At 38.2% G+C, this 26,194-nt stretch overlaps 3 protein-coding genes across 3 annotated transcripts; all 3 read right to left on the reverse strand.

Moving 5' to 3' along the window:
- Positions 1-599: 599 nt before the first annotated feature.
- On the reverse strand, positions 600-4,606 carry LOC121757195 (bifunctional riboflavin biosynthesis protein RIBA 1, chloroplastic-like). Its single transcript, XM_042152711.1, has 7 exons — positions 4,376-4,606; positions 2,923-3,298; positions 2,621-2,842; positions 2,212-2,534; positions 1,926-2,055; positions 1,551-1,847; positions 600-1,252 (listed from the first exon to the last, which is right to left on the reverse strand). Exons 1-7 carry the CDS (start codon positions 4,423-4,425, stop codon positions 989-991), a joined length of 1,662 nt encoding a protein of 553 aa, XP_042008645.1. The 5' UTR covers positions 4,426-4,606; the 3' UTR covers positions 600-988.
- Positions 4,607-11,391: 6,785 nt separating this feature from the next.
- On the reverse strand, positions 11,392-14,659 carry LOC121757334 (dicarboxylate transporter 2.1, chloroplastic-like). Its single transcript, XM_042152882.1, has 4 exons — positions 13,783-14,659; positions 12,853-13,166; positions 12,076-12,524; positions 11,392-11,831 (listed from the first exon to the last, which is right to left on the reverse strand). Exons 1-4 carry the CDS (start codon positions 14,596-14,598, stop codon positions 11,716-11,718), a joined length of 1,695 nt encoding a protein of 564 aa, XP_042008816.1. The 5' UTR covers positions 14,599-14,659; the 3' UTR covers positions 11,392-11,715.
- A 4,088-nt stretch (positions 14,660-18,747) lies between these two features.
- LOC121757985 (LMBR1 domain-containing protein 2 homolog A-like) lies at positions 18,748-24,215 on the reverse strand. The gene is made up of 12 exons (XM_042153430.1): positions 23,921-24,215; positions 23,113-23,183; positions 22,478-22,636; positions 21,631-21,844; positions 21,312-21,398; positions 21,074-21,213; positions 20,758-20,838; positions 20,368-20,432; positions 19,822-19,997; positions 19,529-19,641; positions 19,348-19,454; positions 18,748-19,253 (listed from the first exon to the last, which is right to left on the reverse strand). The coding sequence occupies exons 1-10, from the start codon at positions 24,086-24,088 to the stop codon at positions 19,627-19,629; spliced, it is 1,176 nt and encodes a 391-aa protein (XP_042009364.1). The 5' UTR covers positions 24,089-24,215; the 3' UTR covers positions 18,748-19,253; positions 19,348-19,454; positions 19,529-19,626.
- Positions 24,216-26,194: the final 1,979 nt, after the last annotated feature.

A 26,194-nucleotide genomic window follows, 5' to 3' on the forward strand; every position in this document is an offset into this window, starting at 1 on the left:
CAATAAATCATAAAATAAGTTAAATTACTAGCTAAGGGTATTAGGTCTATCTCCGAAGCTAATCTCAATGGGAGTCTATCTCATTTCCACATCATCACTATTTTATTTTATTTTTATTATCAATGTCTAAATATTTTCAACTAAAATATACATAATAAATTAATGTTGTATTGCAATATTGGAAAAAGAATACAACGAGAAGCAAATTTCAATAAAATTTAAAAAAACAAAATGAAATATCGTACATTAAAACCTTGGGGTGAAGGCGGAAGGGAGTGGCCATCGGCTCCCTCTCCACAATGGGAGCATCTACTCCCTTTTCTCTCTCATTTTTTGGTGATAAACTGATAATCATGTTACTCTAGCTGAGTCATTGTTCTGTTGCTGAAATATGTGAAACAGGACATAAATCAAACTCAGTAAAATTGTGTTTTTTTTTGTTGAATCATTGAATCTAAAATTGGGAAAACATTGAATTGGTGTTCATGGCTACATTGAATTGAATTGAATTTCTTAATTTCTTCTTCTATTGCATCAAGTATTAGTAAGACATCATAGATAGAACATGAAATCAAAAACCACCAAAACCTTAGAACAACTTAACCAAGATGCAATATCTTCCATTAGAATGTCTACTCTTTCGAGTGATAATAGTGAATCAATACACAGCGCATTCGGCCTATACAACCATCGGATTCGAGCTTCGAGTCTTGATCGTGTCATCAATCGTACACTCTAGACAACGAAATAAGACGGTAGCTAAAACAAAGCCAGTTAATATTTAGGTGTAATGCATCACATTTGCTAATTTCTATTACAGCTTATGACAAACAACCAAGCAACAAAGAATAAGAATGATCTAATGAATGATGGCCAAGAATTTCTCCTCAAGGGAGTAAAAAAATGATCAACCGAAACTGTGTTATTACCCGTTATTCTCGTAAGAACGTCATGAGATGCAACGGGGCTTCTCCTCATGTTGAGCCACTTATGAGTCTGATATGGCCGGGGTTTCACCACTTGTTCGTCCATTCTTGTTGGTGATGAGCGATGGATTACCATTGGCGTCTAAACCGTAGACATGGCCCATTTTGGCGCGTTTTGTCTCTAGATATCTCTTGTTGTCCTTGGTGATTTGGGTCACGAGAGGAACCCGGCCTGCAACAGCCAGGCCGTAGCCCTTGAGCCCGATGTACTTTGCAGGATTGTTCGTCATCAGCTTCATAGTTCTTACTCCAAGATCTCTCAGTATCTGCACAATGATTTACGCCAGTGTATATCGGTTAAAATCTGTATAAATAAAAGAAAAAAGAATACGAAAACATATAAACCACGTCGTATATGGTGACAAGAGTGGCTAAACCCGACCACAACATCAGTACTCTTTTATCCAAAACTGCACATATATATGCATATATTCAACGCGAGTCGTTCAATTGAGAACTATCTTAAAATGAGAACTTGAAAACTTATCAGTCGGCAGTTACTTGAATGACAGAATTAAGCACGTGTAATTCAGAGGTAGCGTGTGACGTTTGATAAGACATTACCTGAGCACCAATTCCGTACTCCCTTGAGTCAACGGGAAGACCCAACTCCTCGTTCGCCTCCACAGTGTCACGCCCGGCATCTTGCAAATTGTAAGCTCTGAGCTTGTGGCCTAAACCGATTCCTCTCCCCTCGTGACCACGGAGGTAAACTAGAACACCCTTCCCAGCTGCCTCAATCTGTTGCATTGCAAGTGACAGCTGGCTCCCACAATCACATCTGGCCGAACCAAATATGTCGCCGGTGAGGCACTCCGAGTGCACTCTAACAAGAATATCTTGTCCGTCACCAATTTCACCCTGTTGAAATCATCACCTTGTGAGATTTGTGACATTCTAAACGAATAAAGTTTAAGTCGAGTGTTGCATATTGCTCACCTTAACCATCGCAATGTGTTCAATCCCGTCTATGATGGACCTGTAACAATGGGCAGTGAATGGACCCCACATAGTCGGTATACGAGCAGCTGAAGCATGCTCCACTAACCTATCCCTCTTTCTCCTATACCTGCAAAATACAGTGTCAAATCGAGCCTTCTCAATCAGATAGTTTAATCACAAATAAATACTCTCGCAAAAATGCTAAGAAATCGACATTTATATAATGAGTTTCACTATTTGCAGAAATAAAAGCGGGTTGAAATTTACGAAAAGAAGCTCGTACCTTATTAAATCAGCGATGGATACAATTTTCAAGTTTTCTTGCTGAGCAAACTGCCTCAGCCTTGGTAAGCGAGCCATGGAGCCATCGTCGTCTACAATCTCACACAAAACTCCAGCAGGTTCAGAACCGGCTAGCACGGAAAGGTCCACAGCTGCTTCTGTGTGACCCGCTCGTTTTAGGACACCTCCCTCCCTGTACTTCAGCGGAAATATGTGTCCCGGGCGATTGAAATCCTCAGGCTTGGAATCTTTCGATGCAAGAGACAATATTGTGGTTGCACGGTCACGTGCTGAGACACCGGTAGTTGTGCCATGTTTCGCATCCTATAAAAGCATAATTAATTAGGCCGAGAAAGAAAAAAGACAAGAAGGATGCGCTACAATGACGTTATAGCAGAGAAACAACTTACCACAGAAACGGTGAATGCAGTAGAGAGCTTCTCCTCATTTTCCTTATCATTCACCATCAAGGGGAGCTGCAACCTCTTCAAGTCTTCCTCCTTCATGCTCACACAAACTATTCCGGTTCCGTGCTTCACAAAGAATGCCATAGCCTCCGGGGTAACTTTCGATGCAGCCATTATGAGATCTCCTTCATTCTCTCTATCCTCGTCATCTACAACCACGACCATCTGCACTTCCGGTCCAAAGAATCTATAAGAAACTATTAAATCTACATCCAGTTATAACAGAGTCCACGCGAAGATCTAACCTTTCCTTCACGGATGTCTTTGATGGCCTCGGTAATACTTGAGAAACCTTGTGATGGCATGTCCAAGTCGTATTCGTCACTTTCAAGAGGGAACCCGCTAGCTGTAGGAGCCATATCAGCTGCAAGAGCTCCTAATACTACGGAATCAGACTGTACCTCAACCCCGCCAGATATATCACTGACGAGAGCGTTGCTTGCAACATCAGAACCAGCAGAACGTGGAAGAGAGCCATTTTCTGCTGAGAACAGAGCTGACTTGATTTTCCCATTGGCCTTAATACTGAAACTGGCGAACTTGGAATTGGGCTGTTTGAATACTTCCACACCATTCACATACTGAATGTTTCCGCATAGCATACCATTGAACAGTCTGGAACTGTTAAATTCCGCAGAAAATGAAAGTTAGCCTAGAAATTCGTAACCGAGAAAGAACTTGGACAGATGCATATCTTCAGTCAATTAAATTGATCACGAAATACAACCTTTTAAGTTTTTAGAAAGCAACAACAATAGTGTCATCCCTTTTCAGTTATAGAATGGACTCATATATTGCAAGCATTCAAGATCAACTAAAAGATAACGGAAATCGGTACTTTTAGACATTCTATCCTCGGTCATCACCGAACAAGATTATTTCCAATTGGATAGCTAAGTCATGATGAAGCTGACAAATATATCGAGCCAACAAAAAAAACTAGTCCGACAAATAAAAGAGCTCTAAATGAAGACAAAAGCAGACATAAATAGTCCAAAATTTGAAAAACCATCCATCCATACACACACACATACACAAAGAACAACATTATAGCATTCATGATGACATAAACCTATCGAATAATAGAAAAGCCAGGTTTTTCCCCCCCAAACAAAACGAAGATATGATTCTGGTTCGGTCAATTTACATGATCTAACATTCCAGCTCGCATAATTGCTAATATGAAGCAATTCCGCGAATACAGTCTCCGATCACCGTACAGATATGAAAACGAATGATTCATACAAGTATAACTTCAGATAACAAACCACTGAAGCAGTTTCTAGCACTGAAAACAACCTATACTACTTCTGCAATATGGAAAGCAACAACAATAGTCACATTCCTCTTCAGATTATAAAATGGATTCAAATACAAGAAAAGAGATGGATAAGTCATGATGAAGCTAACAAATATATCAAGCCAATAAAAAACTAGTCCCAAAATCTAAGAAGCCATCAAAACACACACACACACACAAAACAACATTCATAAGCATATAAAACTACCGAATAACAGAAAAGACAGGTTTTTTCCCCAAACACAAAGGAGAAAAGCTGCCGTTTACTATTCAATTGGATGAATCAAAGCCACAAAGAATGCAACTTTTAATCATTAAGCACCGTAAAAAGAGGAACCCAGATGGAATTAATCCATAATTGAAAGAATAACAGCATCAGAATATAGAGAAACACTAACCCAGAGCGATAAAGCGAAGTCGATGGGGAAGAAAAATGAATGGAAGCCATTGATTTCCTCTACGGATTGTCGAGAAACTGTGAAGAAATAGAACAGCTCAGAGGTTTTGGGTGAATGAATTCGCTTTATTGAAGAGAAATTGTGAGTATTTATGGAATCAAGTTGGTAGAGAAAAGGTGGAATCGGGTAATATCACTGCATTTGATGAGAGGCGGCGGGTGATTTATACTGCGTCAACAACCAACATTTGGATTGCATTATTAGTATTAATCAAAAACCAAAAACTTACGTTTCTTCGTAGAAGAAGCAAAAAAAAAAAGACAACAATTTGACTTTTCTTTAATTCTATATTGTGATTTTCATGTTTTGACTTTGGGTTTTCGGAATAATCGTGGTTGTGTGTTCTTAAATAGGACTAGTCCTTTTAATTTTTTTTAACTACTTTAATTCTTAAAATATTAAAAGGAGTTTATAAAATTGGAAAAATGAAATATTAGACTTATATTTAGTATTCCCTCCGTCCCAGAGAAGATGACTCCTTCTTTGGATGGTGCGAGATTTTATGCAATTTTATTTTATATATTAAGTAAAGTAAATAAAGTATGAGAGATGAAATAAAGTAGAGATAAAAGTGTTTCTATTTTTAATAATGTGTTATTTCAGTTACGACAACTTAAAAAGAAAAGTAAGTCATAGGATAGAGGGAAAGTTAATTAAGTATTACTACCTAAAAATTTAGTATTTTTTTTTAATGATGGGTTTGACGTATTTGTTACATTTATTTTGAATGTAATATGTGCGCCTATAAATGGAGAAACCCCATTTTATTCCTATAATTTCATCTTTATTAAGAACATTTAACTGTTAAAATATCATTTTATATCCTAACATATTATCCGATGTCCTAACTTTAGATAAACATGGGAAGACTTTCAATCCTCTATTTCAATGGGTTGAATAATGCTAGATTTCAATTTTCAACAATGTAAACATTTCTAATCACCATATTCAAGATGACTAGGAAATTAATCAGTTACATTGGAATAAAAATCATACAGCTAGCTTAAAATATGTATATCTAAAGAAAGTAATCATAATCCAATCCACACGCATATACTCAACTAATTAAATCAACATAGTTATCCTCCTATGGATAAATATCAAGACTTGAATCACCCAAGTTGCAAAAAATAATTTTCATTAGATTTATAAAAAAACGTGTATCATATTCATAATTCATCACATCATCAAATGATTCAGTTATTATGTCACCAAAAATGAATAAAAAAAGAAAAAAAGGGAAAAATGAAATGGGGTATAGGGGGGTGGAATATGAATAATAGAAGTAGTAGCTAATTTGCAATATGAGATGAGAAAATTAATTTTTGGAATGGGCAAAATTAATGGAACCCATAACTCCCATACCAGATCCGATCTGGATGCAAAGCATGTGAGAAAAAGCTTCTAATAATTTTCTAAGGAATTTTAAAAAATAAGTTCACAAACCATATCTCATTTTAATTATTCATACGTCCCGTCCCATCAGCTTTTTATAATCAATTCATAAATTAGATTATAGAGTATTTTACTTTTTTCACGGTGCTGCGAGCATCCCCATCGGCGAGCACAAGCTCGTCCGTCGGTCCGTGCCAGCGGCACGGATGAGCTGTCCTCCGCTGCGCTCTTGCCTCTGGCACGACGCTGCTCGATGCATCGAGCACGTCCGTGCCAGCGAGCAGGCGACGTGGCAGAATTTAATTTAATTTTTTTAAAAAATCAGATTTTAATTAAAAAAATCTGATTAAAAATAAAAAAATATTTTCCCACTTCCCAAAAAATTATATCCGTTTTCTACCCACTTTTAATTTATTTTTCAATTTTTTTCCCCAAAAATACACATTTTCATCTATAAATACCTCCACTTCCACACCAAAAATTCACACCACACTACACAATTCTCATCTAAATTCTCTCATTTCCATTCTCAATTCTCAATTCTCAATCTTTCTTTCACTCTTACTCTTACAACAAAACAATATCCGGCCAGATCTTCACCCCCGGCTCCCACAGTTGGAACCTCAATCGGTTCGGTTCACAACCGTTTCCTAGTCCAGAAACGGAATATTCGGCCCCTCCTCAAACCCAAGGTTCGGAAGTTCCGGGTGGCTAACGGCCTTACCCGATCGACGACTAAGATGCCCCCGAAGGGCAATACGGGTGGGCACCCGAGCCTAGAGCGAGGTCGAGCAGCCCCTCCCAAACTCCGACTCCTCCTACTCGCGGTGTCCGCACACCGTACACTCTGGCGGAGATGGAGCAATTGTTCAAAGCGTTCTTGTCAATCTCCGAAGATTCGGAGGTTGGCACGAACCAATCCGGCGATCATTATTGGTGGCGCATCTGTCGCCGGTACAATGAAAACCGGCCGGCTGAAACAATCGAGCGCAACGAGAGTATGATGCGCAACGCCATATACAAAGCCAACGAAGAAATCCAAAAGTTCCAGGGGTATTACCTCCAGGAAGAGCGACCGGCGGGGAGCGGCCGGAGTTAGGTCGACATCATCGGTTCCGCCTTGTCGACCTACCAATCCATGAACTACAAGCCGTTCAAGTACCTCAACATTTGGCAGGAGACGCGGTCGCATCCGAAGTATATGGGAGGCGTAACATCCTCCTCTAGCGGCTCCTCCAAACGGTCAAGGTCGGTATGCCTATCCGACGCCAGCTCCGAAGACGTGGCTAGCCAACTTGCCAGAGCTAACTTGGGTAGCCCCGACGCCGACCCGAGCGGTTCCCAACGCCGACCGCAAGGAAGGAAGAAGGCGGCGGCCAACCACCGTCACGCCGCGACTCTATCCGTCCCCGCTCCCGTCAACTCGTTGTGGGGGGGTTTTGGCCCACTCAATTAGGCCGATAGGTCAAATATGACCCCCGAGCAACTTCGATCGCATGTGGCGATGATACGGAGTCTCCAAAGAACGTTGGAGGTATTGCCGGATGATGACTAGTCTTCTCCGGGGGCATTTTTACGCTTAAATTACGTAATTTTTATTTTTTAGGAGTTTTAATTATGTAATTTTTATTTTTTAGGATTTTAAGTATATTTTTATTTTTTTAGTATTTTAATTATGCAATTTTTATTTGTTAGGAATTTAATTATGTAATTTTTAATTTTTTTTAATTTGTAATATTATTTCGGGTATTTTTAATGTATTTTAATTTTGTGTAAATATTTTTATTTAATTTGAATAATGGAATGGTGGGACTCTTGTGTTCGTCCTTGCAGAAGAGCACGGATGTGGGTGTTGTGCTCTTACCTAAAAGTAAGCAGAAAAAAGTGGGGCCGGGCCTACATCCGTGCTTGTTGGTAGGGGTGGGTCGGTACGGTATACCGTACCGACCGTGCCATACCGCATACCGTACCGGAAAGTACGGTATGAAAAAATTCAATACCGATACCGTACCGAATTTTCGGTATACCGAAATTTCGGTATACCGGAAATTCGGTATGATATTTTTTGATACCGGTTACCATACCTTTATTACGGTATACCGTACCGTGTTTCGGTATACCGTTTTTAACGGTATACCGAAACACGATACGGTACGGTATACCGTAATAACGGTATGGTAACGGTAACGGTATACCGAAAAAAACCTATTGTGTCCAAAATATTTAAAATAACAATTCAAGTGTTCAACTATTTCAAATGATAACATGATACTTTTGTTTAATAATGATAGTTTTAGATATTTTGGATGATAAAATGATACTTTTGCATCATAAAATGATAGTTTGAGGGGATAAAATGATAGTTTCAAATGATAAAATGATACTTTTGTTTAATAATGATAGTTTTAGATATTTTGGATGATAAATGATACTTTTGCATCATAAAATGATAGTTTGAGGGGATAAAATTATAGTTTCAAATGATAAAATGATACTTTTGTTTAATAATGATAGTTTTAGATATTTTGGATGATAAAATGATACTTTTGCATCATAAAATGATAGTTTGAGGGGATAAAATGATAGTTTCAAATGATAAAATGATTAGGGATGTCAATCGGGCCTGCCCACCGGGTTTCGGGCCAACCCTACTCGGGTTGCGGGTCAATCGGGTGCGGGCTAATCGGGTTGAGATTTTTTCGGGTTATAAAAGTTCAATTCTAACCCTAAACGCTCGGGTTTCGGGCTGGCCCAGCGGGTTAATCGAGTTGCTACCGATAAAATTAACATGCGATCAATCCAATAAATAATGACGAAAATTAGTTATATTTATAAAATATAAATATTTAATTATGATAAATTTTAGATATATACTTAAACTCAAACACAAACATGATCAAATACTAATATTTGAGATTTGTGTAAAATAAAACATAAATTTAAATATTTTAAAGCATGTTTTAAAACATGTTTTACAAATTCAAATATTTATTAATGAATTAGAAGTTTCTAATTTATTTATTTATTATTATATTAATAAAATTTTAATATATAATTTATATATTTAATATAAAATTTAATGTTATTTTTTTAGTTATCTATATTATAAAAATAATCAATGAAATTGTCCAATTAGGAGTCAAACAAATAGAACAATAGAAATTTTATCGGGTTTTCGGGCCAGCCCATCGGGTTTTCGGGTCTGACCCAAACGAGTTGCGGGTTAATCGGGTGCGGGCTAATCGGGTTGTAATTTTATCGGCCTAGAAATTTTCAACCCTAACCCTATAAATTTGACGGGTTATTCGGGTCAGCCCACGGGTTGCGGGCTATATTGACATCCCTAAAAATGATACTTTTGTTTAATAATGATAGTTTTAGATTTTTTGGATAATAAAATGATACGTTTGCATCATAAAATAATAGTTTGAGGGGATAAAATGATAGTTTCAAATGATAAAATGATACTTTTGTTTAATAATGATAGTTTTAGATTTTTTGGATGATAAATGATACTTTTGCATCATAAAATGATAGTTTGAGGAGATAAAATGATAGTTTCAAATGATAAAATGATACTTTTGTTTTAAAATGATAGTTTTAGATTTTTTGGATGATAAAATGATACTTTTGCATCATAAAATAATAGTTTGAGGGGATAAAATGATAGTTTCAAATGATAAAATGATACTTTTGTTTAATAATGATAGTTTTAGATTTTTTGGATGATAAATGATACTTTTGCATCATAAAATGATAGTTTGAGGGGATAAAATGATAGTTTCAAATGATAAAATGATACTTTTGTTTTAAAATGATAGTTTTAGATTTTTTGGATTATAAAATTATACTTTTGCATCATAAAATGATAGTTTGAGGGGATAAAATGATAGTTTCAAATGATAAAATGATACTTTGTTTTAAAATGATAGTTTAGATTTTTTAGATGATAAAATGATACTTTTGCATCATAAAATGATAGTTTGAGGGGATAAAATGATAGTTTCAAATGATAAAATGATACTTTTGTTTTAAAATGATAGTTTAGATTTTTTGGATGACAAAATGATACTTTTGCATCATAAAATGATAGTTTGAGGGGATAAAATGATAGTTTCAAATGATAAAATGATATTTTTGTTTTAATATGATCACAACCCTATATATATATATATATATATACATACCGGTATACCACGGTATACCGAATCTTCGGTATATACCGAATATTCGATATATCACGGTATACCGGTATACCGTGGATTCGGTATATACCGAAGTTTCGGTATACCGTGGTATACCGAAATACCGTGGATTCGGTATACCGCGGTATACTAAGGTATAGAAAAAATGATACTGTTACCGTACCGAAACACTGCGGTACGGTATCATACCGTACCGGAAACTTCGGTATACCGAAAAATCGGTATTTTCGGTATTTTTCCGGTATGGTAAGTCCGGTATTACGGTATTTCGGTATAATTTCCCACCCCTACTTGTTGGCAAGAGTACGGATATAGATGCTCTAACACGAGGCAACCAAGTTGACAGGTAGTTGACCAATGAAAAAGTCATTAGCCAACAAAATTGACTGGAAATCAAAATATAAATATGGAAATATAGATACACAGATAGAGTTGGTTTCAAAATTGATGTCTATCCACTCAACAAATAGTGGTCAGTTTTGACCGACGCCTTGCCTTGCCTTGCCTTGCCTTCTTCCTTCTCATTTCCTCTTGCATTTTATCTTGCACAATCTTCTAAGTCTTATGTTGCTCCATTTACCAAACAAATAATTAATCTAACAAGTTTTATTATCTCTTACGCCAAACATGTAGCGACGGCATACTCAATCAATTTCATTAAATATAAAACATTTACTTTTCAGCATATAATTTTATATATGATTTTATATAGTGTTGTGTTGTGAGAAATAAAGATGATGCTACTTTCAATTTAGGAAATATTTTATTTTAATGGAATAATAAAAAAAATGTTTCATTTTAAATGAAACAAAAGAGTAAGCATTATTTAGAACTAACCACACAAATCAAAATAAATTAGCCATATTAACTAACATAGTTTATTCTAACATCGCTACCAATCGAGGCCACTTTTTTGGTCAAATGGAATTTTAATTTTGCAATAAAAAATAAATAAATCATCTATTCCATTGTAAATATAACCAATAAAAAATTGCATAGTCTCTTATGGATGTGGGTCAATAGTTGGGGTCATATTTAATTTGCAAATTTGGTGAAAAATACCCCAAATGAGTACCCCAATTTGCAAATATAACCAATAAATTCATATGTAATATCCACATTTGCAAATTTGTCCTAATTTTAAAATCTTACAAATGAGTACCCCAATTTTTTAATCATATGGAACTAATATGTACTCAATTTTGGTTTTGCCTATGACCGTACATTTCACCTCAAATACATGAATTTTCAAGTGTTCTAATTTTTCATACGGGCTTCCATTTTTGGCAAATTAATGCCATTGTTCATAGTTGAAGTGATAAATTAATGTCATAGAGTATTGCAGACAATTGAATGTTCGTGTAATTGGAGACCATTTTTTATTCACAGACAAGACCAGAATTTGGTGAAAAATACTCCCTTTTGTCCCAACTTAGGAAGAAGAACAGGAAGAAAAAGAACTCTTTCGTTGCTCTTTTTGCACATAAACTCGTTCAATTTCTTGTTCGTTCCAAGAAGATAAATAAAATTTCTTTCTAAATTTGGAGAGCCTAAGAAAAAGGGTCAAACCTAAGTTGTCTGCTAAAGTAGCTTTTCTCAGGTTCTATCAAAAAAGGCAATTCCCAATTGTGTCTCAGAAATGAACATGGATCAGATGCCAAAAACTTACTTTGTATGCAATCAATAGAGTCCCAAGAACTTCCACCAAAATCCCCCGACGACTCCCCAGATCAGCGCATTAACAACGGCCATGATGAAGCCGTACTTGAATACATCTGGAAGATCTACGTAACCGGCTGTTTACACAATTGCAGAGAACTATTCAGTCAAAATATCGAAGAACAAGCACCATATAGTGGGGATGGGGCCACAATTTTAGGCCGATAACTGGAAATTTTTAAATACTAGTAGTACCTCAGTTCACAATTTATTCTATTTTGGGTCGTTCACAAAAATTAGTCACATTCTATTTTAGGTAAGTTAACCATGAAAGAAATTGGAGAGAAATGGAAATCAAACTAGGATGAAGAGATGCTGTACCTCCGAAATATACAGCAGCTTGACCGCTGCTATAATGTGTCAAAGCACCAAATAGATTGGTATTGTAAGCTAGAGCAAGTGCTGCTAACACACCCGGAACTCCAGAAGCCAAATGCATGGCAAGGAATGCCGAGTACAATGCTCCGACATGGCCAGTTTGGCTTGCGAATAGGTAGTGGATACAGAAGTATGCAGCTTGAAGAACACCAAAAGCAGCGGGCCAACTCAACGACAATGACTGCAGCGCTTTGGCGACACAAGTAGACATCCAGCTCACGATGCCAAGATTTGTCAATTGGCCAGCCATGCCCACCAGAACTGCGAACCACGCCAAAGTGTCCCATGCTGATTTCTCGCTTAAGCAGTCATTCCAATCAAGCACTCCCAGTAACAAGAGGATCGAAAGACCAAGCATGGCAGCAACTACACTGGCAATACCAAGTGCATCTCTGCATGAATATGGTCGTCTCGTATCAGTTTTCAGTGAAGGACCGAGTGATCAGTTTCTAACAACGTGATATCAGAAAATTGGTAAAGAGTGTCACTCTCGAAGAATGCCATCCACTTCTGTGGCATCTGATGATCTGAAGCATATATAATTCATCATAAAACTCTATTCTGGCACAGAATCAATGAGATATGAACATGGCCAACATTTACATATCTAATGCCATTCAGATTTCATATTCCACCCAAAGATGTCTCTATAACAGTAGGGAATCAGTAGTTTTTGAATTGAAAACATGTGATTGACTAGATTGAAAAAGTAATACGTACCCGAAAATCCACAAAGAAACTGCAAGAAGCATTGTACCAATCATAACCAATTCGTTTTTCGTGACAGGTCCCATAAGCTCCAACCTCTTTGCAGCCATTGCAGGGGCGTCGGGTGTGTCTTTGATTTCAGGAGGATAGAGCTTATATAAGATGAATGGTGTGGCCAAAAGAGAGACAAATGCAGGCAAACTTGCTGCCTTGAACCAAGAAACCCATGGGTTTGAAATTACAACCCCAAGCTCCTCAGCGAGTTTGAGACACAGCAGATTTTGAGCTGCAGCAGTTAGGAAAAGACCACTAGAGTTACCAGCAGACTGTCACACATCAAACGAGGAATGTATGAGTAACTGGGAGACAAGTAAGTGATATTGCACAAACCATTCCAAAAATAAATTCTGCCAACGCGGAACACAGAAATTCATATCACAGGATTATACTAATGCATTTTCACTAATTGGACAAAAAAGCTGAAGGTAATTTGTTATAAATATCCCAGTCTCAAAATAGAGATATTGATCAAGGTTTACAACCCAAATCATACCATTTTTCTATCGATTTTGACTATAGATTCAATACTCTCACAACCACATAAGCCTTGCATTTTCAAAATAGACATATCAATAAAGGTTTACGAGCCAAATCATACCATTTTTTTCTCTCTCTGTTTCGACTTTCGAGTATGAATTCATTACTCTCACAACCAGAGAAGTATTGATTATAAGCTATTTTCATTAACAAATTGCCAAAGTGATGAAATGCAGTACTAAAATATTAAAATTATATGCAGCATTGTTCATAAAACTAATGACTAAATAACTAAATACATGACCAATGCAGTTAAAAAATTGCTCCTTTCCAGCCAATTGATGAATTACAATTCATAAAGATAAAGATTATAATCACGAAATCGAATTCAAACATCCAACAAACCTGAAACTGCGACTGCACTAAATAAGATCCAATCTTCTTCTTGGAGGGTCCACCGGGCTCGCTCCCGGCCGACAACGACAGCGACTTAATGATAGGCAAAAACACACCTCCAGCTCTAGCAGTGGTGCTCGGCATTGCCGGCGCAATCAAAGCCTCACTCAGCGTCAAGCCGTAAGACAGCCCCAGGGTGCTCTTCCCGAGCCACTTCACGAAGTAGGTAGCGATCCGGTCGCCCAGGCCTGTCTTGACGAAGCCGCGGGCGAAGAAGAAGGAGATGACGATGAGCCAGATGACCTCGTTTGTGAAGGCGGAGAAGGCGGAGGTGAAGGAGATCGTCTTGGTGAGGATGGAGGTGGTGAGGCCGATGAAGGCCCAGGCGCCGACGGGGAGGGGACTGAGGACGAGGCCGGCGATGGTGGAGAGGAAAATTGAGAGGAGCTGCCACGCTTGAGGGGTGACTTCGGGGGGTTTGGGGACGAAGAAGCGGACGATTACGCCGATTGCGACGGAGATTATTAAAGGGAGGAGCTTGGCGCCTTGGAGAGGGGGAGAATCTGGTTTGGATTCGGCGGCACCGGCAGCGGCGGCGGAAGAGGCGGAGAGGATTGGGAGGTTTTTGGAGGTGAATTTGGGAATTAGGGGGAAGAGGGGGGAATTGATTGGGGAGTGGTGGAAGGAGGGTTTGGGGGTGGATTTGAGTGGGCGGAGATGGGCGGAGGGACGGAGGCGGGGGATGGAGAAGCGGGGGATGGAGAAGCGGGAGAAGGAGGTGGCGGTTGTGGTAGAGGAGGAGGAGTGGAGAATTAAGCTCTCCATCGGAATGGATGGAGAGAGAGAGAAAATTGAGATCAAAATGGGAGTGTGGAGAATTAGTGTGTATGTGTGTTGGAGTGATTTGTACTTCTTCCGTCTCGGTGTACCGAATACACACCTTGTGCAAGACGAATTAGCATCAGCAGACCGGCTAGCCGATTCCCGGCGCTGGCCGATGCGCTCGCCGATCGGCTGGCCGCCATTGCAGACTCCTGATCGGCGAGCGATCAGCCAACAGATTTTTTATTTATTTTTTATTTAATTTTCGAAACACTATATATACGCGATTTGCACGTCATTTTCATTCGCATCATTTGTTTTAACGAGTTTTCTCTCTATCTTAATTTCTGTACAAGAGCAACAACGCGAAATGGAGCACAACGACGGGTTTACTCCAATGACGAGCGGGTCTCAAACTCGTTAGTTATTATGATGTACTCCCTCCGTCCGATTTAAGAAATGTTAAGAAAAACGGGTGAGAAAAAAGTTAACGGAATATGGCTCTCACTTATATATTTTAGTTTTAAATTAAGTGTGAGTGGAATGTGGGGTCTATATACTATTTATAGTAAAAGTGAATCGGGACTCCTATTCGTGGACATACCAAAATGAAAAAACATGACTCCTATTCGTGGAAAGAGGGAGTATAGTCGTATAATGACTTTACATAATTTGTGATCATTACTATACTCAACAAGTAGTACAAATGAATTGAGCATATAATAGCACAAGACAAGACCTGTGTTTGCACACTTTACACTCATATATCGTTGAGTAAAACTCAAATCATAACTGAACAAACAGCATCTTACACCCTATTCATGTATATCCAGCAATCAATTTACAAACTGAAAGTAGAGTATGAATGAAACCTGAGCCCAGACAGCAGAATCATCGAAGAGAGGTAGAAATTCCTTAGGGTGTTCGAAAATTAGGTGTGCCAATGGTGGATTGCCATCCACTAACTCAGCAAAACTATTCACCAAAATTAAACTAAAACTTCCAAGTAGGAGATCACAGCAGGAGCTAACTGCAATTCCATAATTTAAGAAATCGAATTAACAGTGACGAAGCGCGTAAGAAAAAAAAACATACTCAACGTGGAGAGGATAGTGAAGGCGAGGATCGGAAGAGAGGATGATACTTCGGAGCTCGTCCAAGTGATGTTGAATCAGAAATGCCGCCATTTCTTTGCCGTGCCCGCTCTCTTTCTCCATCAACGCCACCTCTGTTAGGGCATCAGTAACCCCGTCCCCATTTCCGGCCCCAAGTCCCCTCCACGTTATCATTCCTCTACAATTGCGGCCCAGGCCCCAACTGCTGTAACCCTGCAGGCCGCAACTCGGGCCGCAACTAATAAATGACACTATTCACAACTCCAACCTATTTAACTCGAAAACGCAATTCGTTGAACAATTGAAACCGGGAAAATGCATTGTTCATTCGAAATTAACATTACATTACTAGACGAAGCAAATTTAAAATACAAGAAACCCGGGCCACGACTACTACTTCTTCATTTGGGCGCGAAGGTAGGCGATCATCTCACGGTGCAACTCGAACTCCTCGTCCGACATCTTCGATGTATCCCTCGCTGTCAACTCCGTCAGCTGGCTCATCCGCCATGTAATATTCATCTCCGACAAAGTGTCGGACATCTTATCCAGAGACGGATTGGTCGGCGGTGGCACCATAGCGGAGTTGCTCGCAGCTGCCTTCCCCTTTGCTTTCCTCTTGGCCGCCTTTGTTCCTGTCGGGCGGCTCTGAATGCTAGGAGAGGAGTAGAAGACATCGTCGTCCGTCACGTTGAGGTCGATCGCCGGACCTTTTCGCTCGAAGAGTAGTTTCCGGAGGCGGAAACTTTGGTTCTCTTCGCCGCCCCAGTTGCCGCCGGCTCAGCACCGCTGGTGTACTTCGGGCTCTTCTCGACGAGCTTCCAAACTTCGAAGTACTTGAAGGTCTTCTTCCCGTCAGTGAAGAACGCTTCCTTTGCCTTCTCGACGAGGTCCGCCTCGCTGTGCCCGCTCGGCCACATACGGACTACGTTGGCCCACTTTCCGTTCCACTTGCTCATATCCGCCTGGACCCGGCCCCAATGCTTGCGCAGCTTCACGTAGCTACGCTCGCTCGACCCTTCCGGACGGCCAGCGTTATATTTCTGCGCAATCCGCTCCCAAAAAGCCTTGCCGGTCTGCTGGTTGCCGATGATAGGATCCTCGGAGACGTCGATGTAGTTCCTCGCAAGCCACATTGTCTCGGGCGGAGTGTACTTCTTCGGCCCATCCTCCTCCCCGACCTTCTCCTTTCCCCGCTCTTGAGCGGGCTCCATCTCACTGACCTCGAACTCGTCGGTGTTGACCGGCGATGTAATGTCGCCGTTGCTACCGACTCCCGGACTAGGCTGTGTCTGCGATGGTTGCGATGACGGTATGTATCAATTGTTCGAGTTAACGAACTCCTCCATCTCACGTTGATCGCTGTTGAACCAATCCATTGGCGCCGAAACAGAGGGTATAATAGAGTATTGAAATGGAACGCGGGATTGAAATGGATGGAACGCAAGCTCGTATTTATAGACATCGAATTTAAAAAAAAATTACAAAATTGGATTTGCGTCCCGGCCCGAAGACCGTGTAACGCTGGGCCGGGACGCGGGACTTGCGGCCCGTCACCGTGCAACCCCGTCCCGGGCCGGGACACGGGACGCTCCCCAGGCCGGTCACGCGTCACCGGGACGGGCCTGAGCCGTGCCTCCCTTCCGTGTAATGCATGGGACGGGCCGGGACTCGCGAGATGCTGCCCGGCCCCTTGCGTTACGCATGCTCTTACTCTCTGTGTGTGAGAGAGAGAGAGAGAGTTTGGTGAAATTGGCGGCAAAATAGAGAAGACAACACAGTATATGCATCTATTTTTTCTCTTTATATTGGGATTAATTATTGAATAATGCATTAATATAATTATTTTATAAATTCAACTCAATTTTAAAAATATTTTAATGATAATTAATCTTTCGATTGACTACCAAAGAACTTTATTAATATTAGGATTATGAGAAGAAAATGTTACGATAAATAGTATCATTCGTGAACGTTGTTCCCTGTTAACCTTAATTTTCTGTGTTATATCCATTTATTTGTAGTAGTTTTTAATATCTTAAAATTTTATTATTGGTGTTATCAATTTACAAATACATAAAAATTAAAGATATACTTGTTCATTGTCTTTATAACATCCAACAAATAAATATAAGAACCTTAAAATTGGTAACGATTCAAGGATTCACAAGTATATTACAATTGGTTTGAAACATTGCTATAAAATCATCAATCTTAGGGCACCCGCAACGCTGTGCCGTTGCGGTTCCTATGCCGTTCCGGCAGAACGGTTCCGCGGCGGCACGCGTTGCGGGGTGCGTTCCGTCGCCGTTCCGTGCCGTCGCCGTTCCTATGCCGTGCCGCGTTCCGTTCCGGAGGAACGCGGAACGGAACGTTCCGCCACGCGCCGAGGCGACGTGGCGGCCTCCCATTCGACGCGTGCAGCCCACTCGCTGCCCCGCGAGTGGGCTTCGTCCGGTGACGCAATAATTAATTTTTTTAAAAAAATTCGAATTTAATAAAAAAAATTTTTTTTTTATTTATTTACTCTATAAATACTCCTATTTCATACTCATTTCAATCACAAACACACATCTATTCCTCTCTATTTCCACCCCAATTTTCATCTCAAATCAACTATATTTTCCTTCTCCCAAATTTAATCAAACTAATGGATCCTTATGAACAAATGCGTCAAATATTGGAACAATCACTTGAAGAAGATCGACGACGGGAGGCGGAAGAAGCCGCGCCACCCCAACGACGCTCCCGTACATCCATCGTAACCGGATGAAATTATTAAAATTGTGTACTTTTATTTTTTTAGGATTTTAATTGTGTGCTTTTTATTTTTTTACGTTTAAGTTGTAATTTTTTTTAATGTTGTGTGTTTTTTTAATAAAGTGTGTTTGTTTTTTAAAGTGTGTTTATTTAAATTGAATTGGGTTGGAAATAAAAAAAAATGAAATTGAATGAATAGTAATTTAAGGAACGGTTAAGGAATGGTTAAGGAACGGAGGGTTGCAGGTTCCGTTCCTTAGTTAAGGAATGGAGTAAAAAAGTACAGTGGGGCCCTCAAATAGTGGTTTAAGGAACAGTATAGGAACAGCGTTGTGGATGGCCTTATATCTGCTATCTTCTAAGGCCTTGCCTCTGAATGGCCGCCATTGCAATGTCACCACCAAGATCAATCTCGTCGTCGAAGCTCGTCTGACGCGAGCTGGGCCGGCTGATTCTCTCGAAGATTTCATCGAGTGACTCGGGAGATGAAGTACGACGGTGGTCGGTGTCATGGCCTAGCTGGATGAATCTGTTAGCATCAACAAGGGACTTGAAATTCTGGAAGCCCGTCTTCATCGATTCCCATGTCGAGGCTACTCCGCTAGTCGATCTCTTCCCTTGCTGCATGCTGATGCGTTTCGCTGCTTCATCACTCTCCTTCTCTTTAGCGTGTGGTTTCCCGCGGTCGCCATCTTTCTGCATCACCGATCTCAGGTGTTGCGCGTGACTGCTCAGCCCCTCCTCCTCGATCAATCTTGATGTCTGCCTTCGGATCTGCGGAATCTGAGCCATACATATATATCAGCCCCCCAGAGATTTTAACAAGTTCCTCGACAACAAAGAATAGAAGATGAAGCAAGGATGTAAAGCCACATACCACGTTGTTGCCTCCGGATTCAAGATCAACGGTTACATTGTGGAAATTTCGTGCCAAAGGAACGATGAGTTCGCCTACTTTATGGCCTTGTTCAACCCAAGATCGTTCTGTTTAAAGAAATACATACAACAAGCTCAGAATTGGCAAACCATGACTAGGATGATATATACAAGTCTCTCACCTTTGTTCAGAATAACTAATCCCGCGGGATTGAATCCGTCTGCATCTTCGACTGCTTTGTCTTGGTAATTGAATATATTCCAATTTCTTACGCGCATATCATGAGCAAGCTAACTGAACTTGTTTGTCCCGGAGTCAGGGAGTAAAATGTCAGCATTCCGATTTTGATTAGAGAAAAATATGTGCAGACACACATGTATATTAGAGGAATAAGAGCAGTAACCTGATACATCAAAATTATTTAATGACTTTATAAATTGTATGCACAGATGAGAAAGAAGTGCAGATTTATACCTGCACAAGCAACTCATGCCTGCCAATCTTGTTTATCAGAACTGAGAAGAGAGATAAATCTACGTCGTTCGACATAATAGTGGCCTCTGCAACAAGAATTGCAGCAGTCATGCAACCCAATATAACAGCCATAATTCTCCCTAGTTGTTTTCTCACTATGCATCGCCACATCAGTTCTGCAAAAAAAGGATCGCTTATAAGAATTACACGTTTCTTATTCTAGTTCCAATGGATAGTTCATGCAGAAATATCCAGTTTAGTGATAGCATTTTAATAGATAAAGGGTTGTGCGTTTAGCTCGAAATTGAGTTTTCAGACGAAACCTGCTCAACAAAAATGTGCATTTAGCTCGAAATTGAAAAAAAAAGGACATTCTCATTGTCCAATTACACTCTCTATATGAATATAAGTAAAATCATTGATCGGGAATAGCTAGAAATGTACCGGCAACACATTGTTGCATGTGCAGGCCTTTGCTATTGAAATTACTAAGCAACTCATAGTAAAGAAAGGCTTTCAAAGAACACTTCATGCAACAATAATTACCAGAGATATCAAGAAAGGACCCGAATTTGCCTTTACGCACAGGTCTAAAACTTGACATGTATTTCCTGCAAATTATTCAAAACATGGTCTGTCAGGAAGATTACATTGTTTACTAGGACGCTGTCATCCTCTATCGCGCACACGACTCATTATTTTGAGGAACTATTTTTCTATTTCCTGCAAAATCACACCAAAAGCAGAACTTAAGCGGATAGTGTTCAAGATCCTAATTTAGGTGCCATTTTGTTCATAGTAGACATGAAAATATTCAAATTGGCTTCATGTAGTCTCAAACCATGTATGAAGAAATTCAAGTTGCTTGAATTGGAAATTGGAAAGTACAGTCCTGGCATTAAAGAAAAGAAAAGAAGAGGAGAAGCAGAAGCATACCATCCATTAGAACTACAATACTCATAACTCTTCATGGTGTCCTCTAGCTCTAAAGCCTCTCTAACAAAATTCGTATACTCACTGCACTAGAGAGTGAAAGTATACATAAATTGAGCTATCAATGTAAGCCAATATATGAGTTAGCTACACATATGGTAATTCTTGATCATGAAATTTAATAATAACACCAAATCATAGGTAGTCCTATCCAAACCTACCAAGAAAGGAACAAATTACAGCTTGAGCAAAATTGATCTCAGCATGCCTCCTATGATAAAAAAAATAGAAGAAGTTGAAAGGCTTAGTTTACCTTTACCTCTTATAGCGGTAATACCTCTCCCTAGCTTTCCTCAGATGTTTTCTAAGAGACGCCATGCTAGTTTTGTCGGTGTCATAATCCATATCACCTTCTCCTAATTTTCCTCCTTGTGGTTTAAAAGTAGAATCTTCATTAAGCTGCATTACAATTTTTTAAGCGATAACTAGTTCAAAAAAGGTGCTCGACGCTATAAAAGTAGTTTGAAACACTGACAATACAAGTAAATTATGAGTACCATCTTTGCCAACATTTTGTCAATTTTGTTCATGTATGGTTTAAGTGGATCGCGCTTAGACATCTGCTTTGATGTCGCTTGAGCAACCTAACAGAATGATAGAATTACATCCAGCTGCAAGAAATAGAACATGTATAGAAAAATTCTGGATTCATATTGCTTTAGTATAAGTGCAATCATAACCCAAAATTCAAATTTACTTTACTTCAGAAATAAACTATTCCCTCCGTCCCAAATATGTTGAACGTTGTTCAACAATAAGGTTGATTTAAAACTTTGAAATCCAAGTGGGGATTGTACAAGTTGGTTAGGAACTTACTACTATTGCGTTTGAAAATTCTTGATGAGCGTCATCAAGTTTGACTGCCACTCTGTACACATTATGAGACAGGAATTTGTGATGATATGTCCAATTTGCGTTTGTCCATGCACCTCTCGGAATTTCACTCAAACCATAGCCCAAAAGAAAAGCTCCTGTCACCAGACCAAATGTATTTGCACAAGCCATAGCAAGGCCTAAAATATTGTCACCCCTGCACACGAATGCACAATTCATTTTATAAGAAGACAGAAAGAGATATAGAGTCGCAACAACCATAAACAAACCAATATCCTAGGTGCGCATACGGTACCATCTTACGAGCAGTAATACAGAAGAAATAACCAATATCTGCACTTGTAAATTTATCTGAATGTACAAGCTTCACATATTTCCTATACACATTGCTCCACTGATATAGTCTTGATCCACAACGCAGTTTCATATGTCCTGATTCTAAAGACGTTCATCGAAATCAAGATAAACTAAGACTAAGAATATACTCTGTAACATTTATTGCTCAAAGGCTTCTTTCCTGGAAATGATTCCTTAGCCATTATTTGATTGTACAGCCATAGTTTTCACTTACGCTGTATTTAATTATGGACACGTTTACTCATGAAAGGGTACACCTGAGCAAAGGATATACAAAAAAAAACATCAAGAAGAATTTAACGATAAACTGAGTTCAACTATATCCTATTCTGGTTTAGCAACTTACGTTCTGATTGCAAGATTGTTGATATAATTCTTTGACAAGCATCTTAATTCTTAAGGTTTCTGATCTTAAAATCAGTAAGCCACTAGACAAATTGAAGACCGTTATCATTTAGGAGAGAGAACGAACCAGTCCTTGTGCATAACGACGAGCAGGACAAGTCCGCACAATGCAATTGAACCAACGGATAAATAGTAGATTAGATTTACATGAACACTAGTCCGCAGTCTGTCCCGGATAGTAAAGTCCCCTGCATCTTCATAACCCTGAATGACAGGTGCCACAGCCCTGCTTAGAGAGATAGCTTAATAAAACTTTGAAAACATGTAAACATAAAACTTTAAGAACATGTAAACTTCTTTTATCAAGAAATCCGAAATTGAGTAAAGAAAAATAAATGGATAAGGTTTGGCAGTTTTAATATGGAGGGGGCTTTAAACACAAGCATCCGAAAGCATAACAAAGATAGTAACCAGACAAATTGAAATTTCCAACATGGGAATATAGATGGGCAACATCATTTTTCATCACGAACTGGAAATTCAATATGACGACGGGTATCATCATCAAGATACAGCAGATAAGAAAACACAAGAAGTAAAAGGACATGAGGTATGATATTGTAACTCAAGGCTGATCATGCATTATCCATTAAACACTCATGCCGGTGTAGAGCTAAAGGATCAATGAAATAAAACGAAGAAGAAGGAAATAACCACAGAAAAAATTAATTTTCTAGGTGATAAGCTTCACAAGTTACGTACCATGTAAGTAAAAACGAACTCCAGTATAACCAGCTCCACAAGAAAGAGATGCCTCCTTTATTGCCAAGTGTCTAAGCAGGTGAAGCAATATCAGCAACAGTATTTTGGACCTGTTCAATAAATAAAGTAACATTCCTTCGAGTTGAGCTTCCATTTATGAGATTCATTCATGATAAATTTACATCTTCTGATCACTATATATGCTCTGACATTAAGAAGCAGTTTAAATGATTTTTAGAATAGTAAGAACATGTTCTTTCAAGTGCAGAAGCTTTAAACTATGGGAGTCTTAAGCCCCCTACCAGTCACTTTTCCCAGTAAAACTATCAAATTTTAAGCTTCAATCTCAAAATATAGAAAACACGGCTCCCTCTAATGAAATTTTTCTGTATCCTAAACCAACTCAGAAATTCACTTCACTAACAAATCACAGATTGAGCTACATTCCCCGTTCCTACACCAAATAATTTCAATGAAACCGTATCTAATATGACACCTATAAATACACGAACGTGAGTTAAACATCTATTCCTAAACAAAACGCAATCGCTTGATCGAAAAACATCAACAACATATCACACGTCAGCAACTAGAATCCACACTTCATAGCCTTTTCCAATTCAATTCTAAAGCTGCAACAGACCAAAAATTCGACCAATCTTCCTATTTTTCCGGCAATTTGCCCTCATCAAAACCATACAGTTAGCAATTGAAATGTTCAGAACATCCAATCCGATCCGATTCGATTATCCAGAAATATCACAAACACATAATAATCATATAAACTAGAGAGAGGGAGAGAATGTACGGCCCAGATGTCGGCGGGGACGAGGACGATCATGAAGAGAGAGCAGAACCAGGTGTAGCCGACGGTGAAGCGGACGTAGAGAGGGACGTCGGGGCCGACGAAGTACCAGAGGGACCAGCCCACCATCAGCACCGTCAGCGGCAGAGATAGCACATACAACACCCACATTCTCCGCTACGATTCCGATTTTATCCCAAAATCTGATTTGTTAGGGTGAATGATTTCGGTAGCAGCGGGAAACCACAAATGCAGCTGTGTAACAGTCATAATTCACACTATTCCTCTCCTCCCTTGTCAAAATTTTCAGATGCAAAACCAGAAAAATGAATTCACGCATGCCATTGCCATGCTTTCATGTCTTGCTTCTATGTCATTTGCCACGTGGAGTTCGGCGATTGTAGCTAATGATTTCTCATTTAAGAAAAAAACAATGAAATTTGAGTTAAATAAAGTCATGGAACAAAAAAATAGTAGAAAAATAAATGAGACATTTATTGATGGACGGAAGAAAATGGCAAAATGAAACGTTTATTGATGGATAGAGTGAATAATATGATCTCACTATCTACTAAATCTAATTTAACTACTGTTCTCTTCATCTCTCCTACTTTACCAATTATACATTAAATTCTTGTGTCATGTCCTTGTTTTTTTGGGATAGAGAAAGTATAATTTATGGGTACAAAATATTGTATATTTGGTACTAATATTACTAATAGGGTAGTAAGTACTAATTAAAATATAAAATATAATTATGAAAAAGGGTATTATGGCGTAAAAAATGATGTCACAAAATCAGTACCCTAAAAATTATTAGGCCAAATCAATAAATAAAGCAATAATATAAGTGGCAAGTTTCATGTGAAGTTTTAACATTTACTAGTGTTATCACCCGTGCTATGCACGGGACATAACATTTTTAAATAATGAAGTTAAATTTAAAGATAAGAAAAATAAAAAAAAGAGGATAAAGAGAATTAATAATATTTATGATTAAAAAAATGTGTTAATTATAATAAGTATTCATAACATTATAAAGGATTAAAAATATTATAAACAGTAACAAAAAGAGAAATGTAATATTTATGTTTGGCAAACGATTTTATGCAATATTAATTTATGATATGAGTGGAGTAAAATAAAATAAAACAAATGACAAACATGAGATACACGATTAATGATAAATAGTGGGTTAGTTAGAATAAGATATATAAATAAAAGAAAATACATGTGCAAATGAGGATATGAGACGAAAAAATCATATAATTTAAATAAATAAATAGTTCATTAATTTTAATCAACAAAACATATGTATTCAAAAAATAAATTCTATGCATGTGGAAATATATATTTACGTAATCTTATGTAGCATTAAACAAAATTCTTATAATCACATTTGCACACTTAAATATTTCTATCTATACGTTGACATAAAAAAATTTATCAATCGTTTCCATATTATCCTCTTTATATACCCATAATGCAAATGGTAATAAAAATGATGAATAATTTGGAACACGGATGTTATAATTAAAATATTAACAATAGTAACCTTAATGTCTTTAATCACAACGGTTGCGTACTAAAATATTTCAAATTAAATCACCCATGAGACAATAGTCAAAGGGAATTGACAGTGCGTAAAACTTGAATGACAATTTTGGATCAGAAGTTAAAGAAATTATAGGAATCAAAACTTTTTCACCAACGTTATGACCAACCAAAACTTTCACCTCGAAAACATGATTACCAAAACGTGTGATTATCAACAGAGTTCCATTACACAACTCATTAGAATGATCAATGTTCCTTATCAACAAAACATGAAAACCAACCTTCAAAAGCTATGCATGATTAGGAATACCAAACGACTTTAAATTATTCATCAAAATAATTAGAGATTGTATCAAACTTGGATATACTATCAGAGCTCAATCAAATAAACACGAACATCATATTTATCCAAAAAGATTATAAACTAATTAACTTCATCAAACTACATCTAAAGTAGGAGTTCAATTAATGTTAAATAAAACTCCATTTGTAATTTAGACTAAAGATAATACTAAAATGAGATTTTACAAATTTGTAAGAATAAAAATTAAACACAAAAAGTTGATTTTTTTTAAAATATTTTCTTAATTAATTACATCTTAGCTGACTACTTATTTTCTTATGTTTATTTTCAGACCATGGAATAACTTGATATGCATGACCAAAGATATAAGTAAGATTCTTAAAAACATTATATAATATAATAAATTAAATCAAAGT

Source organism: Salvia splendens, chromosome 12 (assembly GCF_004379255.2).
Source record: "Salvia splendens isolate huo1 chromosome 12, SspV2, whole genome shotgun sequence".
NCBI lineage: Eukaryota > Viridiplantae > Streptophyta > Magnoliopsida > Lamiales > Lamiaceae > Salvia > Salvia splendens.